This window comes from Chaetodon auriga, chromosome 24 (genome assembly GCF_051107435.1).
Source record: "Chaetodon auriga isolate fChaAug3 chromosome 24, fChaAug3.hap1, whole genome shotgun sequence".
In the NCBI taxonomy this organism is placed as follows: Eukaryota; Metazoa; Chordata; class Actinopteri; order Chaetodontiformes; family Chaetodontidae; genus Chaetodon; species Chaetodon auriga.
In genome coordinates, this window is record NC_135097.1 from 3,231,672 (window position 1) to 3,256,501 (window position 24,830).

A 24,830-nucleotide genomic window follows, 5' to 3' on the forward strand; every position below is an offset into this window, starting at 1 on the left:
CTGACTGGGTGGCATATATACAAATAAGATAAATAAAATAAAATACCATCGTTCATCAATTGCTGTGTTAAACATTCCAGAAATATCGCTCAGCATATAAACATCATATTTAACATGTTTTTTTCTTCTTCGTCCGAGCAGGAAACGGGACTCCTCAGTCTGATGAAGCTCCTTCCTTCGCTTTGGCCCGAGCTGAAGGAAGAGGAGAACAGACAGTCATCACTTAGATCAATATCTGATGTTTCTCCAGGAATTTCAATCCAGATGAGCCTCCTGAGCCCAAGCTGCCACTGAGGACATCGAGGTCAAGTCCTCTATTGACATTTCTGGTCATTCTAGTCTGGTCCAGCGCAGATAATAAAAGTCAGAAATGTACACAGAATCTCCAGCGACTTGCTAACAGCATTTTCACAACCATCTTCACTTCATGCTGATCCAATAAAAAAAACATACACGTGACGAATCATCATTCAGTCCATTTAGAATGATACCAGATAAAACTGGAGCTGCTGACAAACATGTTATAAAGTCAAGGTAAAGGTTGCATTTACTTTAACTTTCATGATTTCCAGAGGCTTTCCCACCTTTTGCCCATTTTCTGTACACATTCACGCATACTATAAGCATGGCGGTGTAGACGACGACCAGCAGGATGCTACACACCAGCCTGGGCAGAGGCATGAGAGGAGGAGGCTCAGGTCTGACTGTTGGGAAGAAAAAACACAAACACTTAATTGGTTAAACACACGACTCAAGAAAGACTGTCCCTCGGTTGGTGATTGTATTTTGTGATATCTGATTAAAAAAAAAACAACAAAAAACAGCTGCCATCTTTATTTTAGTTACCTCCTCGCATCTCATGGCTTCCTGTAACATCTAGACTTTAATTTACTTTGCATACAAAGCCCTTTATGGGCTAGAAGTAAGCTAAGCTACATCGCTAACTCGCTCGTTCACCTCCAAGAACACTGCGATCATGTGCTGCTGGTTTATTGGAGGTTTCAGGGATGCAGCCTTCATCGATTACGCCCCAACACTCTTAGAATTTCTCTTAGATTCTCAGAATCTCAGAAACAGGCTGGTTAGCTCAGATGGTTAAAGCATGGTGCTAATAATGTCATGGGTTCAGTCCCTGAATTGGCCAGCAAAACGAATGCTCTATAGTTTAAGCTCATTCCCCTCCACCAACACCAGCCTGGGAAGCAGTCACACCAGACTGAACTTCCAAAACTTGACCAATTTGCTCTGTCTCGGTGTAATTCTGGAACAAATTTTGTTTGTTTTACAAGTTAGCTCAGATAGCTGAGTCCTCTTGCTAACAATGCTAAGGTCACATGCCAAATATATGACCACGTGGCCTAATGGATAAGGCGTCTGACTTCGGATCAGAAGATTGAGGGTTCGAGTCCCTTCGTGGTTGATAACTCCAGTTGTGAAGATATGTTTCAATAACATGTTTGCCATTTATGCTTTACAGAAACACACAGACTTATGTAAACAACCTCTAACATCCAGCCAGCTCTGCGGTGACTGTCCTCTGGTTGGGTGTTCACACTTGTAGAAACCTGCATCGGACGTGGACAGCTTTGAGAAGGTCAAGCTTCCTGCAGCTTTGGTCCCAATGAAGGCGCCATCTTTGTAGAACTTTGCAGAGAAGTTAGAGGTGGCTTCTCTGTTGTCTTCTTCTTTGTAGGAGCAGAGCAGTGTTACGTTGTCACCTGCTGTCACAGGAAGCGCAGGGCTCTGCAGGATCACAACACGATCTGACAGACAAAACATGGCGTCATCGTTCTGACATGCTCGATTTTAGCCTTTAATCTGGTGAAACACAGCTAAAATATCAAATAAAGCATTTCTGCTCCGTTCTGCCAAACCTGCACAGTGTAAATCTATAAGAGTGCCATTCACAGTGGGTGTTACCAGTCACGGTGATGTTGACAGTGTTGCTGCGCTCCCCCCAGTCAGACTCGCACCAGTACACTCCGGTGTCTGAGGGATAAGCATCCTGAATGAAGCAGGAGGACTCATTTGAGATTCCCCAGCTGGAGTTGCAAGACTCAAATGTCTCAGAGGACGTGTTTCTCTTCAGGGTCCAGCTACTGGAGCTTCCCTCCGCTGCACAGGTCAGAGTAATGGAGTCATACCAGAAGAACTGCAGTCTGTTGGGATGGATGTTCAGCGTGCCTGAGATGGAAAGCATATCAGAAGTTACACAAATTAATGAAGCTGATGAGCTCAAACATCAAATATATTGACTTTGTGCTGTTTTCAGTTGCGTTTATCAGCAAATGATCATGTTCTGTTTTATTTATATTTTACTCAGCGTCCCAACTTCTCTGGAAACAGGGCTGTACGTTTGAATTCAGTGGTCGGCAACTGAAACTGTCGAGGTGAAGTGAGAAGTGTCACTGCAGAGCAGGATGTGCGCTGTAAGCCGTAAAAGTCTAAAAACCAAATAAAACCAGATGCAGAGGTAATCGGAACACAATTAAAGGAGCAGAAACACATAGAAAACTATCTGAAAACTATCGATTGCAGACCAAATCTTTGTAAGACATTTTCAGTGACCGCAGCCAAATTCACGGTTGAATTCTTCCTATTCTTCAAATCACCTGCCTTAAATTACACTTGATTTGAGAAAAAAAACAGCGAGCAGGAGGCGATATTTGTCAAATTTCTTACAAAGCATTAGGCAGAGTGAGGTGATCTCCATCCTGTCTTGATATGTCCGTCTTCTTCTTCTCAGGTGGTTAGAAAATTTCAGTCAGTCCACATCCTGTCTTCGAAGGAAAGCAGCAAAACAAAACTAAACACAGCAGAAGTGACAGTGAGTTAAAGCCTTGTGGTGTGGAACAAAATCGCTTGTTCTCTTAAATGTCACTGCTGTGAAACTGACGATTAAACCTGCCCATGTGGTTTAATCTAAAAGCAGTCGCGTCACTATGCCCGACATCTAAATGTCATTAAGGGTCACCTCAAGTCAGAGTTCAGAGTAGGGGCAGATTTGAAATTTAAAAAACTTCACTGGTTATGAGTGACTTTTTAATACCAGAAAGAGGGTCACTGTTCATCTGCCAAACTGAAGAAGTCAGCGCATAAAACACGGATCCAGGCTGTTACAGAACAGGTCTTTACAAATCATCGTCACTGTTGTCTTAAGTCTCAGTGTGCTCCAGTTTGCCGACAATCCACTGCTGTACGTTTCCAAATAAGTCTTTCGAAAAGACTTCTCACCACCACGTTCTTCAACATGTAGAAGAAAACACTACAGCTCATTCTTTCCACACCCACACAAATTCACACCTGTCGCCAGCCTCAGAGACAGGAAGTGAACAACCTGAACAGAACTGATAAAAGTGTTCTGAAACTACCACAAACATAAAAAACAAACTGGTGTTGGAATTAACACGTTCAAGCCATTTAAGGGCAGAAAAAACACCAAATGAGCTGCTACACGCACAGCCATCCCCACATCACTGAATCAATGAATGCTGGTGGATCACCATTATGAACCAATGCACGAGTGAATATTTTGCATTTTGAGAAGGAAAAAGGAGGAAGAGGAGGATAAATGAGAAGGTCCGTCAGCAGAACTGTCCAGACCAAGAACTGTGATTTATTTTTACAAAGCCTGATGTTTTATAACAGACAAACGGATGCTTAAAGATGCTGTTTCCCACGAGTGCTACAGTTCACGAGGAGAGAATTCAAAACGCCATCATGTCTGATTCATGTCTGAATTTCACGACACTGCATTTACCACAACACCAAAATTCTGTCATTTATTTTCACGTACATTTGAGATTTATATGGCCAGAATTTGCAGTATCTGGTAATAATAATAATAAACTTTATTTGTATCGCACCTTTCACACAGGAATCACAGATCATCAGTTTTTTCTCAGAAAATGAAAAAAAAACCAAACAAACCACTGATTGGCTTCATAATCCTGCCCGCTCAAAGCATCTTAACATCTACATTCTGGTGGAAGGATTCCCACTTAGTTTACTGACTGGACATCAGTGCAAAGGTTTCTTTATGTGCATCGGGAGGCAGGTTCATATGATGATGATAATAATAATACAACCCCATTTTCAAAACAGCTGGGACGCTGTGTAAACACGAGCAGAAACAGACTGATGAAATGTGAAACCCCATTTTTCATTGAAAGTCAGTGAGTCACAGAGCAGTGAAGCCCTCCACGTTCAGCTCAGACAGACTCAGCCTCTCTCTGAAGCTCTTTATAGACCTCCTCATGTGACTCACCTGCTGCCACTCAACCTCATTACCTGTGATGTTCCACCAGCTGTTTCCTGTCAGCATTTCACAGCTTTCCCACTCTTTTGTTGCCACTGACCAAACTTTTCTGCAACATGTTGCAGGCATCAAACTCTAAACAACAATATCATTTAAAAAAAACTAAGAAATGTCTCAGATTTAACATTCGATGTGTTTTCTTGTGTGCTATTTTCAGGAATTGAGCCCTTACAAATGCAATGTCATGAGGTCGCTCTTTATGATTCAGAATAGAATGAAGAAATCAAACCAATAAAAATTCTTTATTTCATAGAGGATATACAGAAAGGAAGCTTCAAATCCATACAAAATGGTATTGACATAACTGGTTTATTCAAATGAATGTTTTCTAAAAAGAAGTCTCTGTAAATGCCTCACCTATCAATGTGTTTGATATAAATTTTATGCAACAGACAGAATATGTATAAAAATCACCAACAACAAGAAGTTAATGCATAATGTTTTTATCACATGAACATATCAACATAAAAGAAAAAAAAAACAAAAAAAACACCTTTTCAGGTTTAAAGAGGCAGAATTCACAAACATCACGAGAATCCTCTCAGGAGGAAGAAGTCAGGGCTCAAACGTTTACCTGAGAGGCGGGGCGTGCTTGACCCCCGTTGCTGTGATTGGTTGATAAAAAGACATTCTTCCTGTATGAAATCGGTCTCTGTTAAGACTTGGTTTAATTATGAATACCGTTTTGTGTAATGAATGAATAAAAAGAGCCTAAAAATGAAAGCAGATGCGTACCTGCACGTTAACCTGTTCACATTCTGAGTGTTTTTCTATTTATCTGCTTGTTTGTTACCTTGGTGGTGATTTGAGCGCGCAATCTATTTCATAGTCGTACAAACGAGGAAAAAACGGCTCAGCTTTCACCTGTTTCCATGATTGCTGGCCAGCTTAAAAGTCACTTCGATAATTGGCACAACTCCACCATAAACAAAGCTCTCCCATCAATGACACCATCAACGAGCCACCCAGTGGAGACGAGATGAACTGCGTCTCAACATGAGGCTGTTAAAGTGCTGTAATGTGTGTGTGATCACTGTGCCGATGAGTCATCACTGCCGCATTTCCCAGTTAGTGTCACGGCCACTTTCCTTTTTGGCTGTTCTAGCGTTACTGTGTTGGGTGGGAGATGTGAGCACGACTGCCAACAATATCCCTGCACCGTCTATTCTGTAGCGTTTGGTTAACTCGCTGTCAATCAGCATTTGGAGAATATTTCTCTCAAAGCATCTTAAGTATCCTCCTCAATGCTCCTCATTTAGTCACCTTATGAGCTCCCCAAATCACCTTTAAGGCACTTTGTGAATAACTTTTATTATTGCTTGGATCTAGTCTGAACTGTGGGGGGAAATCCTTCAAAAATCATCAAAGAATTTTCTCAGAGCTTTCATCGTGAAGAGCACCTCTTTGCATTACAATCTTTATGAATGTGGCCCCGGAGACCTAGATCCACCTATGGTATAAAGTATCAAAAACGCTGCTTGTAAAGCTTAATTCAAAGTGTATTAAAATGTATCCATTAACGGCAGTAACGACGTCGTTTTTCACCCTGTTGAGGGCAAAGAAAAAAAAGCTCACTTCCAGACGGACAACAATGTTTAAGTGCTATTATACGATTGGTTTAAAAGGTTAAGTTCACCCAAAATATATATTCCCTTTGCAAGCTTCGAGGTATCAGCTGCTGAAACTTTTGCTTCCAACAACTGAGTAGTTACTATGGCGACCAGGTGTCCTGAAAACACCTATATCACCAGCAATTTGTACAAAATCCCCCCCCCCCCCCCCCCCCCCGAAGTCCACCCCCCCCCCCAAACGTCCACCCGTCCGAGAGCTGCCTTTCCTCAATGCAGCAGCGGCTCAAAATCTTCGGGTAAATCTCCCAGAACGCCGTAGCGGTTACTAACTGGGATCAGTGTGGTGTGTCTCCGCTCGCGCCGGGCACCGTTTGGACGAGACCGAGACTCGGACAAGCTCTGGGAACGGGAGACGGTGCTTTGAGGCGGGGCTCCGGCTGAAGGGGAACTTGGGGAGCTGAAATCCATCAGCAGAGCAGGACTGCTGTAGTTGTAACTGCTGCCTTGGATCAGGGGGAGGGGTGCTGGACTTTGTCTCTGGGCGCCAGGTTTCAAATCTTTTCTCAGGGGCAAGCTGGCAGTCTTCAGAGGGCTGCTGCTGGTTGAGGCCTCTGGTTTTGGCGTGTTGTTGTGGAGGACGTGCTGCGGTGGAAGGGTAGGGGGCTTTGAGACATCTGGTGAGGGTTTGGACGGACTGCTGACCAACGTGGGCTGGCCATGCTGGCACACAACAGGACTCTGCTTGGATCTGAGGTCATTCAGCTGTTCAGTTAGTTGGCGGATGATCTCGTCTTTCTCATGAAGTTTCGACTTCAGGTCATTGGTTATTCTCTGGTGCTCCTCAGTGGCGTTTTTGAAGTTGTCAACCTGGATTATCTGGGGGGGAATTTCTGCACTGCTGCATGTTATACTTTGGTCAGATGACTGCCTGGACAATGGCGTCTTCAGTCCCCCTGCTGTGGACAGAACAATATATCTTCAGTTAGCGTTGACACAACAGAACAGAAATGGAATAATAAGCACATGCTTCCTGAAGGTGTCCAAATCATTAAGTCACTCATATTCCAAATAATCTTAGGTTCCAGCTTCTAAAATGTGACATTTTGCTGCTTTCCTGGTTCTCCTGATTTCACTGGTCAGACAAAACAAAACCTCTGCTGACGTCTCCGTGTGCTTTTTTATGATATACATAAATAACAATGATCATAGCTTACCACAGCTGCCACATTTCTTGCATATGAGGACAGTTAGTCCACATACAACTATGGATGCTGCAGCAACAGCAATGATTATGGATCCAGTGCACTCAGCTGAAATGATAATGAAGATGAAACAGAAGAAAGCACATTAAATATTTCATGAATATCACACACTTAGCTGCTCTCTGTCCTGCAGTGCATGCTTGTTCTTGTCCTCCACTTTTACCAAACCAAGAATCTCAGTATTAACCAACAAACTACTAAAATAAAATCAAATTACCTGGATAATGGTTATCTGTGGTGGTTACCTTCACCGGGCCTTTTTTGGGATGCCAAACTCTGCAGGTGATCCTGTGATGAAAAGACATGAGTTTAATTTAGTTTTCCAATACCAATAATGGACTGCCTGAAGTGTCAGATTAATATGACATTTTCAGCGGCGCTTTGTGTTGCTAATTAGCAAATGTTAGCATGCTAACATATCCGCACTAAGGCGGTTGAAACATTATGCGTTTCCACTACATTCAGATGGAAACATGACCAGTGTGAACATGTTAGCGTGCCGATGTTAGCACTTAGCTCAAAGCTGAAGCACAGCCTCACAGAGGTTAGCAAGGCTGTAGACTCTTAGCCTCGTTGAATCTGCTGTCATGAAATAAAGAACTCTCTGTATCTTTTAGTGTGCAACAATGTTTACTGTTGGAAGCAGATTCTTGCTTGAAATGTATTTTTTGCCTTCAGCACAGAACGCAAGATTTTGAGAAATTAAGCTAACAAACAGACAAGCAGACGGGAGTGACACCGTATCCTCCCTTGCTGAGGTAAATAAAACATAAATCAAGCAACACAGATTCAAAGATGGAGCCAAATATACATCTCTTGAGTATTAAACTGAAAATGAACCTCTTGGAATGAGTCTGCAGAGTCAACCTCCTCGAGACGGTGAAACATCCATCGGAAACTTGAGTCTTTGGGTCTTCAATACTGATGTCGTTTCCCTCAACATCAAGAAAAGCTATCTCAGGCTTTGGGAACGAGCAGTCCGTTTCACACTGCAGAGTCACGCCATCATCCACAGCTGGAACCAAAAACAAGAATGTATGAGAGAAACTGCAAATGAACAAGCAGTGACGCCAAGAACTTACTGATCCGAGCCAAGAAGTAGTCTGACACATAACATTAAACACATTACATATGTTTCCGGGGCCTGCAAAGCCCTTCAAGGTGGACCCTTCTCCATAACTGAAGAGAACAACTTTTAGGAGACTATACAAATAGACATACCCACAGCAAGCTCCCATGTAGCGACCTCCTGGGACGTCTTGCCACGCACCGTGCATATGTATGTTCCTGTATCACTGAGCTGCACGTTGGAAATCATCAGTGAGATGTTTCCGCTATTAAGTTTGTCCATGAAGAGGTTTGTCCTGTACAAGAAGGCCTGATTCTTCTCATCGTGGGTCTCACAGCCATCACGGTACAGGAAGGCGATGATATCATCGGATGATTCCAGACCTTTCTTGGACCACTCCACTGTAGGGACTTCATCGCTGGCGTTGATGTGGCAGGGCAGAACGACTGTTTTTCCGGCCAAGGCTTCGATCTTCCTTAATGCCCTACCCTCCAGGGCTCCTCCTGGATTACAAAATATATATATAAAACATGGTGGTTCTGTTGCACTGGATGAAATGTTCCTTCATTACAATGAAAACACACTGAAGCTTATTCTGACTCCTCACTAGAGCGTCAAATGTGGATTAATCCATTGCAGAAAGTAATCCCCAACAAATCCACTACTTACTCCTGTCTGTGTAAAATTTTTCTACACATTACAGCACCCAACAGTTTATGAATAACAGTGTATATTTGTCATTTCGAGTCAAATGTCTCAACAACTATAGGATGAAATTGCCATGAAATTTGGAACAGACACTCATGTTTGCCACCAGATATAACTTTGGCACCATCCTCTGGTCAGAATATCAATATGTCCAATACTATAGTTTGTGAACAAATACCTTCAAAACTGAACATTTCCATCAGCCTCAGCTGCACCTTTTTTAGTGCTAACTAGCAAAATTTAGCATGCTTAGACATGAAACAAGGATGAAGGCTTAAAGCAACATTACCAAGTGCAAACTTCATAGTTCTATTTGCTTTTACATCATGGTCATACAGTCGCTCCACTTGTCATTAAAATAGCCGCTAACTGCTGCTAACTGTAGCTGCGCTTAGCTGGTTAGCTAAGTTAGCCATGCGGCTAGCAGTCCTTTTAGCTGCCTCTCCGCACCGCCCACTCTCAGCAAGCAATTGTCCCGACGTATTACTTAATTTAACCACAATGTTATCTTATTCAACAACAAGTAAAGCTTTCTGTTATCTGTTATCATTAACAAGGAAATTAGCTGTAGAGGCCAAAACCATTTTCGTAACAGGCTGTAAACATGTTTATCTCTGCTATAAAGTTTCACATTTCAGTATGGAAGTCTATAGCGATTTGTTTTATTTTTATTAGCGCTTCCGGTTGGCTTCATTTTTCAGGCCCGGACTTTTCCACTGGGCAGAAGAGACGCCATCTTACAAGTCAGCGTGGCATTAACATGAATCTACAGCTGTTATTTGAGGGTAAAATAACCAAAATCATGCAACATTATAATGATGTGTTGCATCAGTCTGTCTTTTAAGCGTGTTAGCATGCTGTTAGCATTTCGCTCAAAGCACCACTGAAGCGCAGCCTCACAGAAGTGCCAGCATGAGTTTGGACTCTATGGCGAATATTAAAACCTTAAATACACACATCTGTATCTTGTGCTGTAGGCTAATGCTTATTTCTTTAAGATGTGACATGAAAGGGGAATAACTTCGTCGATAAAGAACAAAGTCAGACCCCAAGTCAGGTGCTGAGTCGATCTGCTTCCTTGTATTTCTGATGCATTCACGTTACCGAGGTTAGTGAGTGACAGTAAACGGAGAAGACGTCTCCGCCTCGGCTTTCAAAAGGAGCACAATCATTTTTAGTCCGGAACAAAGCAAAGTAAAAACATCGGAAACTTTAGTCACATACATACCTGCATAAAAAAAAGACGACAGGGCGAGGACCAGGAAGACAGCCATGCATGGAAAAAAACAGCAAAACAAGAACAAACGACGTGTTACTGGGTTTTAAAACGGAAATAAAAGAATACAGAGTTTCAGAAACGTAAAAAAAAAAAATCCAGCCGTGGTCACAGAGAACCGTTCAAGTCAGACCGCAGCCCTACTGTCCCAGAAAGTTTAACTTTCGATTTTGACTGGAGTTCGCTGTACAAGACATGAGGCGTTCAAACCAACTCGGAAATATTACAATTGCTGCAATGATCGCAAACAGGAAGTCAAACCTTGTATTTCCTCATAGTTTAGTCTAATTTTAGAACTAACAGCCAGGAAAAGTGAGAGGGTGGATTACGTGTGATCCAGTGGATTCTTATGAGCAATAAGTGAAGAAAAAGGAGAGCCAGCACCGCAAAGCTGGTATTAGGTCTTCACACTAATCAAATACTGAACAAGCTTGTTCTAATCTTGCTGTAATTAATGTTGCATTGAAATCCCTGTGAGAACTATCCTGTGAGAACGCACCGTTTAATCAAATGTCAGCCTGCACTTCCCCTGTGTGCAGAATACGTGTCTGACTATCGTCTTTCTAATTATTTTGATGATACACGAGTAAGATATGGATGATAAAATATAGTGTTTTTGTACTATTTCACAGTGGAAAATATATATGTAATACTGCACAGATGCATTTATCTGGACCAAACAATCATAATCCACATTTAAATATATATTCCTGCTCATAGAAAAATGTCTGTAACAGCAGTATTCCCTGCTGTGGGATTAATAACAAGATCATTGCTAAAATGCTGTTTCTGAGAGGGATGAAAGTCTGGTTTTGGAGCTCTTCCCAGGGGTCAGTAGCTGAATTGTGGGGTCTGAGGTGATTTTGGTGACACTAAACAGTTTCTCTGTTGAATCAGATTGGATGCAGTTTTAATTCATCTCAGATCAGTTGTTTCAGAATTCAGCTGTGTTCAGATCATAAAACACAACTGAAGGCCACACTCTGGGAGTTTGGCTGTAAACTGTAGTTTTGTGATTTGAAAGCAATAAACACAAAATAAAAAAAATTAAAAAAAAAGATTTTTGTCTGGAAAATTGGAGCTTTCAACTGAAAGCTGCCTGGACCCCAAGGAGGCCAGGAGAGTGTCCAAAGCTGTCATCAAAGACCTGGAGAAGCAGTTCGACAATCGGTTTCGGGTCGGCTCCTTAATCAAGGAACACAGTCCAGCTGTGGATGCCGCCATCGTCAAGGCCTCGCTCGACTGTATCAAAGAGTTCAACAGGAGGCCTCCCAAGTGGACCAGATGGATTTTTGACTAACAGCGGAGGTTCGTGGGCTTCTCCTCAGCTTTGACTGTCGGCTCAAAGTTAAGACTGGTGTTTCTGCAAAGCACCAGCAAGGTTACAGATGAAGGAGTAGCATGAGGTCAGAGGTCCACACCGTGGCTCGACAGGGCCTGGGCTCATAGCTCTGTGGAGGGTCATGGTGTCTATAGACAGGACTGCTGCGGGTGCTCCGGTTTCTCCCACTCATAGTTTGAGCAATAAAATCGCTGAATTGGATTTCGAGCCTGATATTTGATGTGTGATTTCACATCTAATCTGCATTAAAGGCCCTTATCTCTTATTGATTTTATGGGATTGTACAGGAAAATAAGGTTTGAGAGGAAGAAAGGGTCGAACTTTTGATACTGTTCAACAGCTTTTGTATTCTGGTTGAATTATATAAAAAGAGTAACATTCAGAATGATGTTGGCTTGGTTGTAAGACTTTGGTAAAGTTAAATCTGCTCAGTGCCAGTTTCATAATCAGAGGCTGCAACTCAGGTTTAAGATGGAAATAATGTTGGAATAAAACCCTTAGAAAGTACATGATGCTGCTTTTTCCCCACTGTACTGTTCCCTCCTGGTGAGAATACATTTTCAGCAGACGGTACTTTGGACATAGTATTTATTTCAGTCTTAAAAGTTTATAACAACTTCTGGATAACATGTAAAATAAACAAAAAAAAAAAAAAAAAAAACGAAAAAAAAAACAAATACACATTTTTAATCGCACCCCAGGTTGACAAATTAGAATTCATAAAAGCAGTTTTGAAAAAATAAAAATAACAATAAAATCACAGGAAAACATTTCTTTTTCCCCTAAAACAGCTCTCGCAGACTTACAGAACATCAGGGGTCAACACCTGATGCGAGAGAGGTGTCACACCTGATTTAAATGTACAGACACTTCTACCTGTGGTTCAGCAGGGTCGAGTGCGAACACTTTAACCAATTTTTGGATACAAATTCAAGGCAGCGAAAGTGGATTTGAAGGTTCCGGGGTCCCAAACGGGCCCCGAAACCTCAGGCCCTCTTTTTACAGCGAAGCCCAGCACCTGGAAATGTTAAAAAACACAACGAATATCACGGTTTTCTAATCAAGGAGCCGAGATTTAATTCAAATCCTTTTTGCACAAATATCTGTAACATTCCCCAATCATTAGACTACCTAAAAGCAAATCCCCTTTATTTCAGTTCAACATTTATTAATTCTACAAACTGAATACAAAAGATTGAAGCAACTGGCATCGTTAATATCATACAAGACTGTAATGTTTTAGGGAAAATGGCTCTGTGCTCAGTAGCTTTATTTTTCGGTGAAATGCCTGACCTTTGTGTTTGAAAACAGTGAACAATCTCCCCACAGCCGAATAAAGTTTATATACTTTTTATCCTCTTTTTTCAAATATATATTTATTATATATAAAATACTGTTTCATTCATAAAAGCCTTACTTTGTACAATATCTGAGTCAATGTGTGTCAGTGAGCAATGAAGTGAATGAATCAGTGTGTATGCGTGTGTGTTTGTGTGTGAGCATGTGAGCTAAAAAGAACCTGGAAAATTGTCTTATAACAAAGAACTGGTACAGATTCAGGACCTAATACACTAAAACAAAAGCTGTTTTACACAATATACACATTTAATTACTTACAAAAAAAAAGGAAGAGAAAGGTGTAGGCTGACGGTTAGAAGGCAGGCTACAGCAGGGTTAGTACCACCAAATGTAATGTTAAACGACAGAAACATGATGGAGAGAGAGAGAGAAGGAGTGTGTGAATGAAGAGCGAGTAATTAAAAAGGCAGTCAGTCTCACTAAGGAAAGCTCATCGTCAGTGCATCTCTCATCTTGGATGTTCCGAAGTCAAAGTGCCGATTTGGTAACATGGAGACCATCCGTTCCTCATTGATAAGGCCCAAAACAAAACAAAACAAAACAAAAAAAGAGTACTTCTGTCTAGAAATGGGTGTACACTATCACATTTTTGTTGCACCAACATCAAAAAAAGTGATTTTTCAAAAAAAAAAAAAGAAAGGAAACAAAGATGTTTTTGGGAAAAGAAGGGAAAAGAAATGAAAAATGCACTTTTGTTGTCACACATCCATCATGGCACCATGTATTGGATATTTTTCTGCTTTCATTTTGAGGTACTTCTTAAGAAAAACAAAGACTAAATGTAAGATTTATTGACGTCAGTTTTTTTCTTTTTTTTTTAAGCTGTGTTGCACAGTAGCACCATTGTTTTATTCGAAGTTTTTTTGTTTGTTTTTTTCCGGAAGACAATGCACCATTGGAATTCCACCTTGTCGCCACGACGACGACCTATCCGTCGCTGCGACCACCACCCCACTACTTGTCCCCCGTCATCCAATCATCTCTTGCTATTGATCAGGCGTCCCCGGCAGCGGTGGGTTTGCTGTGTGCCGTTACGTCCTCTTCATGCAGACAACGCAACGACTGACGCGCGTCCGTAGGTTACCCGCCTTGAGGGTCTCCGACTGGGGCTTCCTGTAAGGGCCGGAGGGGAAAGGTGGTTAAGATGGAGAATTCTCTGAAAGATGGATGTACGTGAAAATTGACGTGGATCTGTACCTGAACATTTCAGAGGGCTCTACAGTGGCCAACCAGAAGCTGTAGGAGTTGCCATAGTAGTTGCACGTCCCTCTGCCATGGCACTCGATGAAGGGAGCGCTGCGGAACTCCTCCAGGCAGGAACCGGGGGAGGCCAGGGCCTGACCAGAGCCCTCTGCACCTGCACTAGTGTGCTGGGGAGGAAAGGGAAGACTGGTTATCTATTGTACTGCATAGATGAGATAAGAATACAAACGTGTTCACACATTTCACAAAACTTCTATATCCTAAGATTCCTTTGACACAGTGTAAAGCTTGAAAGTGAGGACATTTTTGCTTTGTCTTAGGTGCTTCCGAGGGCTGTGGGACAGTTTAGACTTGGGGCTATGCCTAAGCTAGCATTAGGTTTAGATTAAAATTGAAGTAAAATCTGCCTTAAGTCTGTAGTTGTTATTGTTACTGTCAAGTTTAGGATCCAGAGAATGCATTTTGTAAACAAGGGTGGTGAGTACAAACATGTTGGCGTGTACAGTAGTAATGTCCTACCATCATGAAGGAGTATCCTATCCACAGAGTTTCCCAAGACGACGGGCAAATGGGAATCTGGATGGTCTGACTGTGGACTGCAATCACCATGGCTGGAGCTTCACACACTGCACACCTGGTCACGAACACAGAAATGTAAAATTTCTTGCATCTGCCTTCATTCAACCTCTTCACTCATGTCTTTGGTCTTCTTCCCTCTCTCCACCCCTACCTGCTAATGTAAGGCTTGATGCTCTCTCCGGTGATGGGGGCCATGGACATGGGCATGGGCTCAGGCGTGGACAACCAGTAGGAGTAATCGTTGCGGGAGGCGAAGTTGCAGACGTTGTTAATGTTGCAGAACATGAAGGGCATGGTGCTGAACCTGCGCAGACAGCTGCCAGCCGAGCCTGGAATTGAGGACAGAAGAAGGAGAGGGTCAAATATATGAAGTGATTTTGATCAAATAAGATTGAAGGTAAAACCACATCCATCATACCGAGGTCCTGTCCGTGTGCCCTCTCGTTGCCCTGCACATACAGCAGGGAGTAGCCATCATAGATGAGGTTAGTTCCGTCGGGACAGACGGGCACATCTCTACCCTGGCTGTGCCGGGTGATGAGGAAGCCGTGGGCTGCAGACACTGATCCTGGTAGACCAGGAGGACCCTGTGGACCGTCTGAACCAGGGGGACCAGGGTAGCCACGTTGGCCTAAGATCAGAAGAAAGGCATACATATATTAAAAATGAGAAGGTATTCTGCTTCTACTTTTAGAAATTATTAGGCCGACTTTTGGCAAGAGGAAAATTTCAACCACAAACTTTCTGTTTCACTCACCAGGTTGACCGGCTGGTCCATTGTCACCCTTCCTGCCAGGTGGGCCACTGAAGCCAGGAGGACCTTCTGGGCCAGAATCTCCTGGCTCACCAGGTTGACCTGAGATCAGGGAGAGAGGAATGTCCTCTTTGTTAGATAAGCAAACCACATCTGATGCTGGAATTACTTTACATTTAAAAAGGTCAGACATGGACATAAGTAGTTTGATTTACACTTGAGACACAGAATTCTCATGAAACTGACCCTCATGGGGTCCCATTGAAGAGTCCACATTTACTCACCTGGAAGTCCGTCACGCCCAGGACCACCAGATGGTCCACGACCACCAGGCTGTCCCTGAGGACCAGGGGGTCCTCGCTCTCCCTTCACTACGATGGGAGCTGGAGGTACACCGGGGTCACCAGGAGGGCCTAGGGGTGAAACATTATAAGGAGAAGTAATCAGTTTGAAATAATTTCAACTGATTTTAAAAACAAATCTCAATGGTTTATGTTGAATTCAAGAGGATGTCAGCACAATAAAAGACATGAGACTCGCAATTTACAATGCTGCAGCAAATCATGGTCAAGTGTGTCGTGACTGTATGGAGCTCATCTCACTCTTCACTGTAACTGAAAAGATAAATGTGTTCACCCACCAGTGGCCCCTATATCTCCAGGATCTCCAGGAAGGCCAGTGCCACCGGGGATTCCTGGGTCTCCCTTCGGTCCTGGCAAAAATACCAACGAAACAAATCTTTGTGCTTTGCTTATGATTAACCCATAATAACAAAACACTTTTTTTGTTTGTGGGTAGAATCTGAAAATGCTGTTAAAGTGCTGTGGACTTACCAGGGAATCCGGGCACGCCAGGCAGACCAATATCTCCTTTCACACCAGGACCACCAGGAAGACCAGGGGGACCCTTGTAAGAAAGAGGTTCAGACAGGTAAATACATCTCACTTCACAATCACATTTAATCCCTTTGACCATTCCAACAAAAATTTTAGGGATTCTTTAGCTTAGCTTCTCTCTGATCCTCCAAGTCCAACAGACTAAATTTTGAAAATTTAACAAAATTATCTTACCGGGAATCCGGGAACACCAGACTCTCCCTTCTGTCCAGGGAAGCCGGGCTGGCCAGGAGCTCCGGGAATACCCTTCTCTCCCTTAACGCCACCACTTCCTGGGGGCCCACGGACACCCTCTGGGCCAGGTGGACCTTCACAGGCAGACATCAAAAGTCAAAATCAGGTACAGAATGATGGAGAAAGAACACAATATGGTTGTACATACAAAGTTTTTCTTATCACCAGGGTCAGGATTGCTTTGGTTTCCATTTATCAAGGAAAAAATCAGATACTGTTCGAGAATTCACAATAACTTTTGTTGCCATCTACGTGGATGCCATCTTGTCCAAATTTAGCTTAATAACTGACAAAGATGTAATAATCCAAATTCTTGCATCACATATATAACTGCATGAATGGAAACTGAACTAACCCAGACCCTGTTCGTTACAATGAAGCCAGACACAGACTCAAATAACAATAAAAATGAAAATACACAAATACAGCAGTAGGTCATCTGCATATATATTTGTCCAGCCTGTACAAATCACCTGCACTTATAATACTCTATGTTAAAATAATTATACCATGACACGCAAAGGAATATCTCAGATATCAGCACTTTACATTCATTCATGGAGCTCTTTGTAAAACAAAACAGAACAGTTTAATTCCCAAATTTTATATAAATGACTGACAAGACCTTATTTTAATAAATAACACAGAGCTTTAAATCCACCAATGAGATCATTTGTTTGCAACAGAGCAGCTTTATCTTTAAGAAGCTTTTTGTACACATTACACCAGAATGAAACTCTGCATGCAAAGACAACCTTGGATGACACTAACATAACTGGAGTAAATGTTTATATGTTTTTGTGAATGTGTATGGATGTGTTTGGGTGAACATGAGCAGTGCTGAGTGTCCAGCCTGTCCTGGGGTAGAGAAAATGGCAAATAAGTAAACAGACACATTAAAACTTCACCCTTAATTTCCCCCACAAATTCCATTTAAAAGCATGTGACACAGTATTATCGACACCATCAAACCACTGGAGTCTAACCTGGAGGACCTAGGGTTTCCACAATTCCCAGGGAAAGCAGAGCCAGGTTGACGGCACAGGGCAAAAAGAAGAGGAGGTTTAGACAGAAGCAAGCATCAGGACAGAAACACAGTCAGACTAACCAGAGATATTTCATCTTTAAGTAGCCTGGAGGTCTTAACCAAAAAGGTTCCTGAATAGATGAGTTCTCCTCAATAGGTCAACTGCACACTGCTATTATTCTGTTCCACCTCCGAGATGATTGATATTAATTTAAGGGTGAGGAACTGCTATGTTAGCATAGCACCTGATTCTGTGCAGCTGTAATTATTCTTAAAAATGAGCCGCTGTTAAACTTTAAAGCGATATTCATTTATGTGAGACCAATGAGAGTAAACTCCCAATGTTCCTCTAGTGCCATCATAAGGTCAATTTTTTAAATTGTCCAATAATTGATTCATGACCTGCTAAACTAATCATATTCTCACCAGCCTCAGCTGGACTTTTGTGCTAATTAGCAAATGTTAGCATGCTAACTGGTTAAGCTAACATGGTGAACATGGTAAATATTACACCTAATAAACATCAGCATGTTAACATTGTCCCTTTTAGCATGTAGCATTTAGCACAACATACAACATAGCATTTTGCTCAAGATACTGTTGTGCCTACATACAGCCTCACAGAGCTGCTGCTAGCATGGCTGTACTCTTGTTTTTCTATATGTGACCAGCAGGGGGCTCAAGAGAGACTCTGAACCTAGCAGCAGGAGGAAGTTTAGGGATCTGAGAGATACTGCTGGTTCCTAAACTATGGTTAAATTACAAAAGTCTTCAAAATATTTTATGCTTGTGCGCAAACAACAAAATTTCAGTAAAATCCAACAGAACTGGAATTACAGTATGAGACAAACTAAAAACAATGATTTAACATTTCAGGTGAGTTAGTTATTTGATGTGTTTGTGTGCACAAACTGTATGATGTATGCATAACACATTCTGCATGTTAGAATTGTAGTTGTTGGTGCCTACATGTGATCCAGATAACATGCTAATAGTAACAGAAAACTACTGTGAGTTTTAAGCTATTTTATTTATCATGAAACAGGTTTTAAAAAAACAAAACAAAACAAAAAAAAACGGTGCTTACTTGTTAAAGGTGCATTATGCTACCATCAGTGTGCATAGGCAGTGAGAGAAGACAGTGATTAGGAAGAAATATAGAGTAAGAAATAAGAAAATGCAGTGATTTCCCGACAGTTTTCAGGTGAATTTGTTCCCGCTAGATCAGAAAGTGGTCTTAAAGTCAGTTGGTGGTACTGTAAGGAACGTGCAGAAGAAGTCTGGACGCTGTCGATCTGACCTGAGGGACCTGCGACGGCCGGATGCACGTGTCATCGCGTGAAGAGGCGGGGCCACACCATAGTGGGTGGGACCAAGCCATAGGAAACAGGGGGTAAAATGTCATAGCTTCATTTTGTCACCTTGACACCCAGAAAAACACTTGAGTGTTTTCTTACTAGCCTAACACGGCGCTGGTGTGTGGTCAGTGCTGACGTTTGTAAACCAATTGGCAGAATTTTTCAGATAAACTGATGGATGAATGAAGGGTAGAGAAATTCATCCTACTGCACACGGTATGATATGTACAGTAAATACTCATATCATCATATCAGACCCTGAGCATTGTCCTGAGGTGTGTGCCAGTGTTGTCAGCTCCTTCCAGCACTGTGTTAGGCTTGCTCTCAATGTGTAAGTGTGTGTTGGGATGAACATAGCCCATGCAGATGAATGACCAGTGGGACAAAACACACTCAGAACAGCAGAGCCAGATGCAAACCCCGACACTCTCAGTGAGACTCTCTTGTTAACGGTTATGTCATGAGGGCTTGGAGAAAAATCTGATACCTAGACCAGCCATATCCGTTCAGCTAAAGGCCCTGAAAACCTGTTTTTTCAGTTATGCTCTACTTATAGTGGTCCCATGTGAAGAAAAGTTTGGTTGTTTCACACCTCTCTCACTTTTTGCAGGACTCCTGTGGACCACAGGATTCGGGATTTGAAACCAGACTTTCAGGGGATTTCTCATTGCAATTAACAAAACTGTGACTGGGTGCTGAATCCCATTAGAATTCAAAAAACAAAATCTATCTTTAAAATGTGTTTGAGAGTTTGTTCCAGGCTAAGCTGTTTCACACCAACATTTCTTTAAATGATCTACCACAACAACAAACAATGGACACATGTTTTATGGAGAAGACAAGCACACACACACACACACACACACACACACACACACACACACAGTCCTTCAGGGCTGTGGAGAAATGATAGATTACAGCTTCTCCCATTATGGGATCAGGAGAAGAGGGCAAGGGGGTGAGGAGACATGAGGACAAGTGGATCGGTGGATAAAAGAAAACAAAAACTGGATGATGAAACGGACATCAAAGTGGTAAAAACGCATGCTCATTTTTGGGGGGTGTGGTCAAACCCCAGTGACAAACAGTGATTGGTGCACCCCTGACATTTCCTGGTGAAAAGAGACTTGGGGGGGTGGAGGAGTGTGCACGGCATTGCAAACTTTTATCATCCGTGCTTAGTGTTCTCAACGACTGGACAGGCGGTGCTCAAACAGTGACGTGGCTCTTAGGCCGCTGGTGGTGATTGGTACAACAACATCTCATGCAAATCAACGGACATGAAAGCATTCACATTTAAAAGCTGTTTCTGCCATTTGCTGTCTGGTTCTTGCTGGTTTGGCAAACTGGATGGCCTTAGTTCACAATTTCCGTCATTCATCAGTACAAAGCATGATGCGTTCCTCTTAGATTTCCTACTAGGCAGCCACCATGGACTGTTCTGAAATTTCAAACCCATTCTAATGAATTGGGATTTGTTGCATTAGGATCACTTGCATAATGCTGTTAAGTTAAGGTTCGGGCTGGAATGTCTTTACAATAAATCCCACCCACCTGTTACTGTAGGTGAGTAAAGCAAACCATCACTCAATCTAGGTCTGACAGAGTCTATCAGAAAATGATCTGAAAAGATCAGGAAACCAGGCAGCAAATTGTGGCAGTACATGTGTGGTAAATACTAAATCCAGGTTCTTTACCTGCCCTTCCAGGTGGTCCAGGGGGTCCTTGGAGTCCTTTGGGACCCTGTAGAGCCAATCCTGGAGGCCCAGGAGGGCCGCTGCTGCCTGAAGGACCAGGTGCGCCAGGGAAACCAGCGTCACCTTTAGGACCAGGGAAACCAGGACTGCCAGGTGCACCGGGAAGCCCTGGGTCTCCCTTTGCGCCTTAACATATATTGAGAGATAATAGAGATTGTTATATCAATGCATAGACAAAAATCAGGACAAACAAAACTGTTCCATGTACTGGGTGGTTACTCACCTGGCAACCCTGGAAGCCCAGAGGGACCAGGACCACCATAACCAGGAAGCCCTGGATTAGAAATTAATCAGAAATGAAGTGAATCAGATTTAAACAAAACTGACTATACTACATGGATAGTCAAGCAACATCTACCGAACACGGCAGCAATTTTAAATATACATATACAATAATTTCTTCCAGGCATGCTGAGCAGTGACTTACCTGGCTCTCCCTTGATTCCAGCTGGACCCGGGATCCCGTCCCGACCTGCCTGACCCTTGTCTCCTGGCAACCCTGGTGCTCCTGGCCGGCCAGGCTCTCCTGGTCTACCAGGAGCTCCAGAGAGACCTGGGCCACCGGGCCCGCCGTCAAGACCCTTAGGACCAGGAATACCAGGAGAACCTGACAGGAGAGCACACAGAGAAGATGGACAATGCATCAGTTAATGCCGCTTTGTTTTAGCTAGCAGCTTCTTGTTACCATCTAAAACACTGTTCATAACTTGGTATTAATTGTCTGATAATATAAGTAGATAACATCATACATGTGCTTCACCTGTGTCACCTGCTTTTATGACTTCTGGGTTCAGGGTCTTTCCTGAACCTGTTGCAGTTAAACATCAGATTTACCTTGGAATCCAGGGAGACCGGGGTCGCCTTTGGCACCTGGACCTCCTGGTAATCCTGGAAGACCAGGTGATCCTGGAGTTCCTTTAACTCCTGGACTTCCTGGGAACCCTGGCTGGCCTGGTTCACCCTATAAGAGATATAAATAAAATGAGGTGTGAACCTAAATTTTCACTTTAAAGTTGTTCTGAATTTGGTAATGTTGTGTCCTGTACTTTAGGTCCGGTTGATCCAGGTGGTCCAACTCCAGCGGAGCCTGGTTCACCTTTGGCTCCAGGGAAACCAGGTCCTCCTGGCTGTCCTGGGGATCCAGGTCTACCTGATTGACCTGGTAGACCCTTCTGCCCTGATGGTCCTGTGACATGATCAAAGTGTGACATCAACACTCATGACAAAGAAATCAGGTGCTGTTTTAGTCGCTTATGTCGACTGACAGACACGTAATAACCACCACCAAGACTGATGTTATCATGTTTGGTCGAACAGTGAGTTACGTATGTAAAGTTTTGTTGTTTTTCATTAAAGGTAATTATTTGTAGGTTTGGCTACAAGATGGAAAAATAAAACCAGAATCTCACGTGCAATTCAAATAATTTCCTGAAAGTTTAAATATTCAATCCTTATTTTGGAAGAAATTTGGGAAAAACTTTTTGGAAGTCACCAAGAACCAACTGGAAAACAAAGACTTAAGTTTCAAACTCACCCGGAAATCCCATTTCTCCCATGGTGCCTTTGAGTCCTGGTGCTCCAGGACCACCTGGACTTCCTGGGATGCCAGAATCTCCCTTAGGACCTGTAGAACAATGGAAACAGGACATTAGAAATTTATTTGCATGAATAGATGTGCATTTATGTATGCATGGGTGTGTATGAGTTAGGAAGTAAACGCATGCCTGGTGGTCCGGGCACTCCAGGGCGTCCATCTGATCCTGGCAGTCCGGGGTCACCAGAGAGACCAGGAATGCCTTTCTGACCTGGAAAACCTGGTGCACCTGTGGAACACACACACAGACACACACACACAAATGTAATGTGTATTTAATAATACAGTGAGTAGTGATTTAATATGTTTATTTGTTATTGTGTCATCGATCTTTCAGTGCAAGCAGTGAAGGTTTTTTTAACTGTACCTGGTAGTCCAGGATCTCCTTTGGCTCCCTTTGTGACTGACGGTGGCAGGCTGGGTCCCGGAGGTCCCTGAACGCCAGGGTCACCTCTGTCTCCTTTAAGACCGGAAGGACCAGGGGCGCCATCTCTGCCTGGGAATCCAGGTTCACCTGAAGAGGAGAAGATAGTAAGGCAAAGATAGTAAAGTGTTAGCGAAGTCCTTTCTTTCTTTATTTTGTTTGTTTAATATATATCTTTTTATGGCTTTTTTTATGGCTTTGAAATTCTAAACCAGTGTTAACAAATGTTAAAACTTCAGTAAAACTCATGTTAGCATAAATTTCTTTACCATACATTAATGCAGATCATAACTGGCACAGAGTGTGTGATACCTGTATACAAGAGTTATGAGCGAGGTATGGAGTGTGCTTGCTGTGAGTACCTTTAGCTCCAGGACCACCAGGCCCTCCTGGGCCCCCTGGTCCTCCAGAGGGTCCTGGGGGTCCCATGGGACCCATGTCTCCTTTCTGACCTGCAGCCAGACAGACATTAGACAGGAGTGGAGAGACGTTAGAGCAGACAATTAACAAAGAATTGACACAGCTATAATAAGATGGTCATATACTTGTATGAACAGTCAGACAGTAAGTTAAGCAGTCATTCAAATGATGTGTTCAAAGAACACCAGTATAAAACTGTTATTCCAGCTAATGGGAGTAACTTTTATATTTCAGTGTTTTAAAACCAATAAAAGAAATTTTGTCTTTTGACTTATAAAGGAGCACACAGTAATCAATGAGCTGGCCACATCATTAATAGGTCTGTAGTATTTACACTTACACTACGTCATGAACAGATATTAACGATATTAGAGTTATATTTTACCCTGTTGTCCAGGCACACCATCCCGTCCAGGTCCTCCAGGAGGTCCTGGGGTTCCAACTGGTCCTGGGGAACCTGGGAAACCAGGACTTCCTCTGTCTCCAGGCAGGCCCGGGATGTCTAGACCTGGAGGACCTGGGTCCCCCTTCTCTCCGTTTGATCCTGGGAATCCTGTAATGATGATGTTAAGATTTAACTGTTAAGATACAGGAAATACAGCTGAACTCCAGATTTCCAGGTTATGAATGATGAGGACAATTTTTTTCACTGGACACTGGGCCTTATTCCCCTGATGATGAGTTCAGAACAAAATTAGATGTAAGACACATGTGTAACACAGTCAAGATGCAAGTAATTTTGTGCTTGTAGTAGACAAATCATTAAAAACAAACAAACAAAAACTACCAACACAAAACGAAGTCTTAATATCCCAAATGCTACCTTTTCTGTGTATGTGAAAAAATAACATAAACATCACTGTCATGAGTTATATGGTATGTGTCACCATGAAATGGCCATCAACCAGCACTAGTGTTGGGTCATAATACCTTTCTCGCCTTGGCATCAGAGGGTCGCAGGTAAGGGAGGGGCATGTTTCAAAGCGCAGAGGGCGAAGCGTTGGATTAAGCCGAAGATGAGATATGGAGAACAGAGTATAATGCATTAAATGCATTAAAACATCTCGATGAAGCGGATGCACCATGGCTCTCACAGAAAAGCTAGGTGTCACAGTGTCGTCAGGAACACTGGACATGTCCAGCAGTAACCGATGCATGCTCAGAGTATTTGATTATTTTACTGGATGTGGGTTAGTTTGTGATTTTTGTGAACATTCGATGGAAGAGCGGCGTGAGGTTAAAGCGTTGAGGTGCCATGGTGAGAGTAGAGGCTGAGGCTAATACCGGTGAACTGAAAACTCTTTGAGGTTAGTTTACGACTGGTGCGCTCATGAAGAAAGAGCCTTGAGTGATGTTGTTCTGTAACATGGAACAAAGTATGGAGGATGGTGATGCAGGCAAGAAAGGGTGAGAGACATTTTTGGTGGCATCTTGAAAACAAAAGAGGCAAGAAGCGGCACGCAAGGCAGAAACGAGATGTTCCCCCAGATCAAGGTACGACTGCCATCCAGTGCTGTGGTAATCCTCATTCAATGTGCACACACCCCTTCATCACCAACCAAAAGAGTGACTGTGTTCTTCAATCAGGCACACAAACCCCGACACTAAGGTGGGTGCTCAGTTGGGAAAGTGTGCAATACGTAGTTTGAACCACTTTACCAAAATGAATCCAGACACCT

The 24,830-nt window shown here is 42.8% G+C and overlaps 3 protein-coding genes and 1 non-coding gene across 5 annotated transcripts in view; 1 reads left to right on the top strand and 3 right to left on the bottom strand.

Annotated features, from left to right (window-relative positions):
- Positions 1 to 154: 154 nt before the first annotated feature.
- LOC143317439 (uncharacterized) lies at positions 155 to 2,718 on the bottom strand. The gene is made up of 5 exons (XM_076725593.1): positions 2,683 to 2,718; positions 1,921 to 2,184; positions 1,503 to 1,763; positions 585 to 704; positions 155 to 192 (listed from the first exon to the last, which is right to left on the bottom strand). The coding sequence occupies exons 1-5, from the start codon at positions 2,711 to 2,713 to the stop codon at positions 155 to 157; spliced, it is 714 nt and encodes a 237-aa protein (XP_076581708.1). The 5' UTR covers positions 2,714 to 2,718.
- On the top strand, positions 1,348 to 1,420 carry trnar-ucg (transfer RNA arginine (anticodon UCG)). Its single transcript has one exon. It is a non-coding gene; the product is annotated as a tRNA-Arg (tRNA).
- A 1,824-nt stretch (positions 2,719 to 4,542) lies between the features above and the next one.
- Positions 4,543 to 10,411, bottom strand: LOC143316693 (uncharacterized). 2 transcript variants are annotated; one of them, XM_076724264.1, is made up of 6 exons: positions 10,157 to 10,411; positions 8,373 to 8,723; positions 7,992 to 8,166; positions 7,369 to 7,439; positions 7,104 to 7,199; positions 4,543 to 6,845 (listed from the first exon to the last, which is right to left on the bottom strand). In XM_076724264.1, the coding sequence occupies exons 1-6, from the start codon at positions 10,200 to 10,202 to the stop codon at positions 6,157 to 6,159; spliced, it is 1,428 nt and encodes a 475-aa protein (XP_076580379.1). In that variant the 5' UTR covers positions 10,203 to 10,411; the 3' UTR covers positions 4,543 to 6,156. The 2 variants fall into 2 exon arrangements, with proteins under 2 accessions (XP_076580379.1, XP_076580380.1); XM_076724265.1 differs by lacking the exon at positions 10,157 to 10,411 and adding an exon at positions 9,218 to 9,316.
- Positions 10,412 to 12,237: 1,826 nt separating this feature from the next.
- The window catches only part of col4a5 (collagen, type IV, alpha 5 (Alport syndrome)), a 41,995-nt gene continuing 29,402 nt past the window's right edge, over positions 12,238 to 24,830 (bottom strand). Inside the window, exons 30-49 of the mRNA XM_076724529.1 lie at positions 23,537 to 23,704; positions 23,094 to 23,183; positions 22,675 to 22,821; positions 22,438 to 22,536; positions 22,248 to 22,337; positions 21,760 to 21,899; positions 21,548 to 21,674; positions 21,141 to 21,320; positions 20,937 to 20,987; positions 20,654 to 20,839; positions 16,512 to 16,645; positions 16,275 to 16,347; positions 16,082 to 16,153; positions 15,726 to 15,854; positions 15,445 to 15,543; positions 15,106 to 15,318; positions 14,839 to 15,016; positions 14,628 to 14,742; positions 14,103 to 14,275; positions 12,238 to 14,018 (exon numbers count right to left, since the gene is read on the bottom strand). Coding sequence (XP_076580644.1) covers positions 13,937 to 14,018; positions 14,103 to 14,275; positions 14,628 to 14,742; positions 14,839 to 15,016; positions 15,106 to 15,318; positions 15,445 to 15,543; positions 15,726 to 15,854; positions 16,082 to 16,153; positions 16,275 to 16,347; positions 16,512 to 16,645; positions 20,654 to 20,839; positions 20,937 to 20,987; positions 21,141 to 21,320; positions 21,548 to 21,674; positions 21,760 to 21,899; positions 22,248 to 22,337; positions 22,438 to 22,536; positions 22,675 to 22,821; positions 23,094 to 23,183; positions 23,537 to 23,704 — 2,546 coding nt within the window. The 3' untranslated portion in view covers positions 12,238 to 13,936. The remainder of the gene's footprint in view (positions 14,019 to 14,102; positions 14,276 to 14,627; positions 14,743 to 14,838; positions 15,017 to 15,105; positions 15,319 to 15,444; positions 15,544 to 15,725; positions 15,855 to 16,081; positions 16,154 to 16,274; positions 16,348 to 16,511; positions 16,646 to 20,653; positions 20,840 to 20,936; positions 20,988 to 21,140; positions 21,321 to 21,547; positions 21,675 to 21,759; positions 21,900 to 22,247; positions 22,338 to 22,437; positions 22,537 to 22,674; positions 22,822 to 23,093; positions 23,184 to 23,536; positions 23,705 to 24,830) is intronic.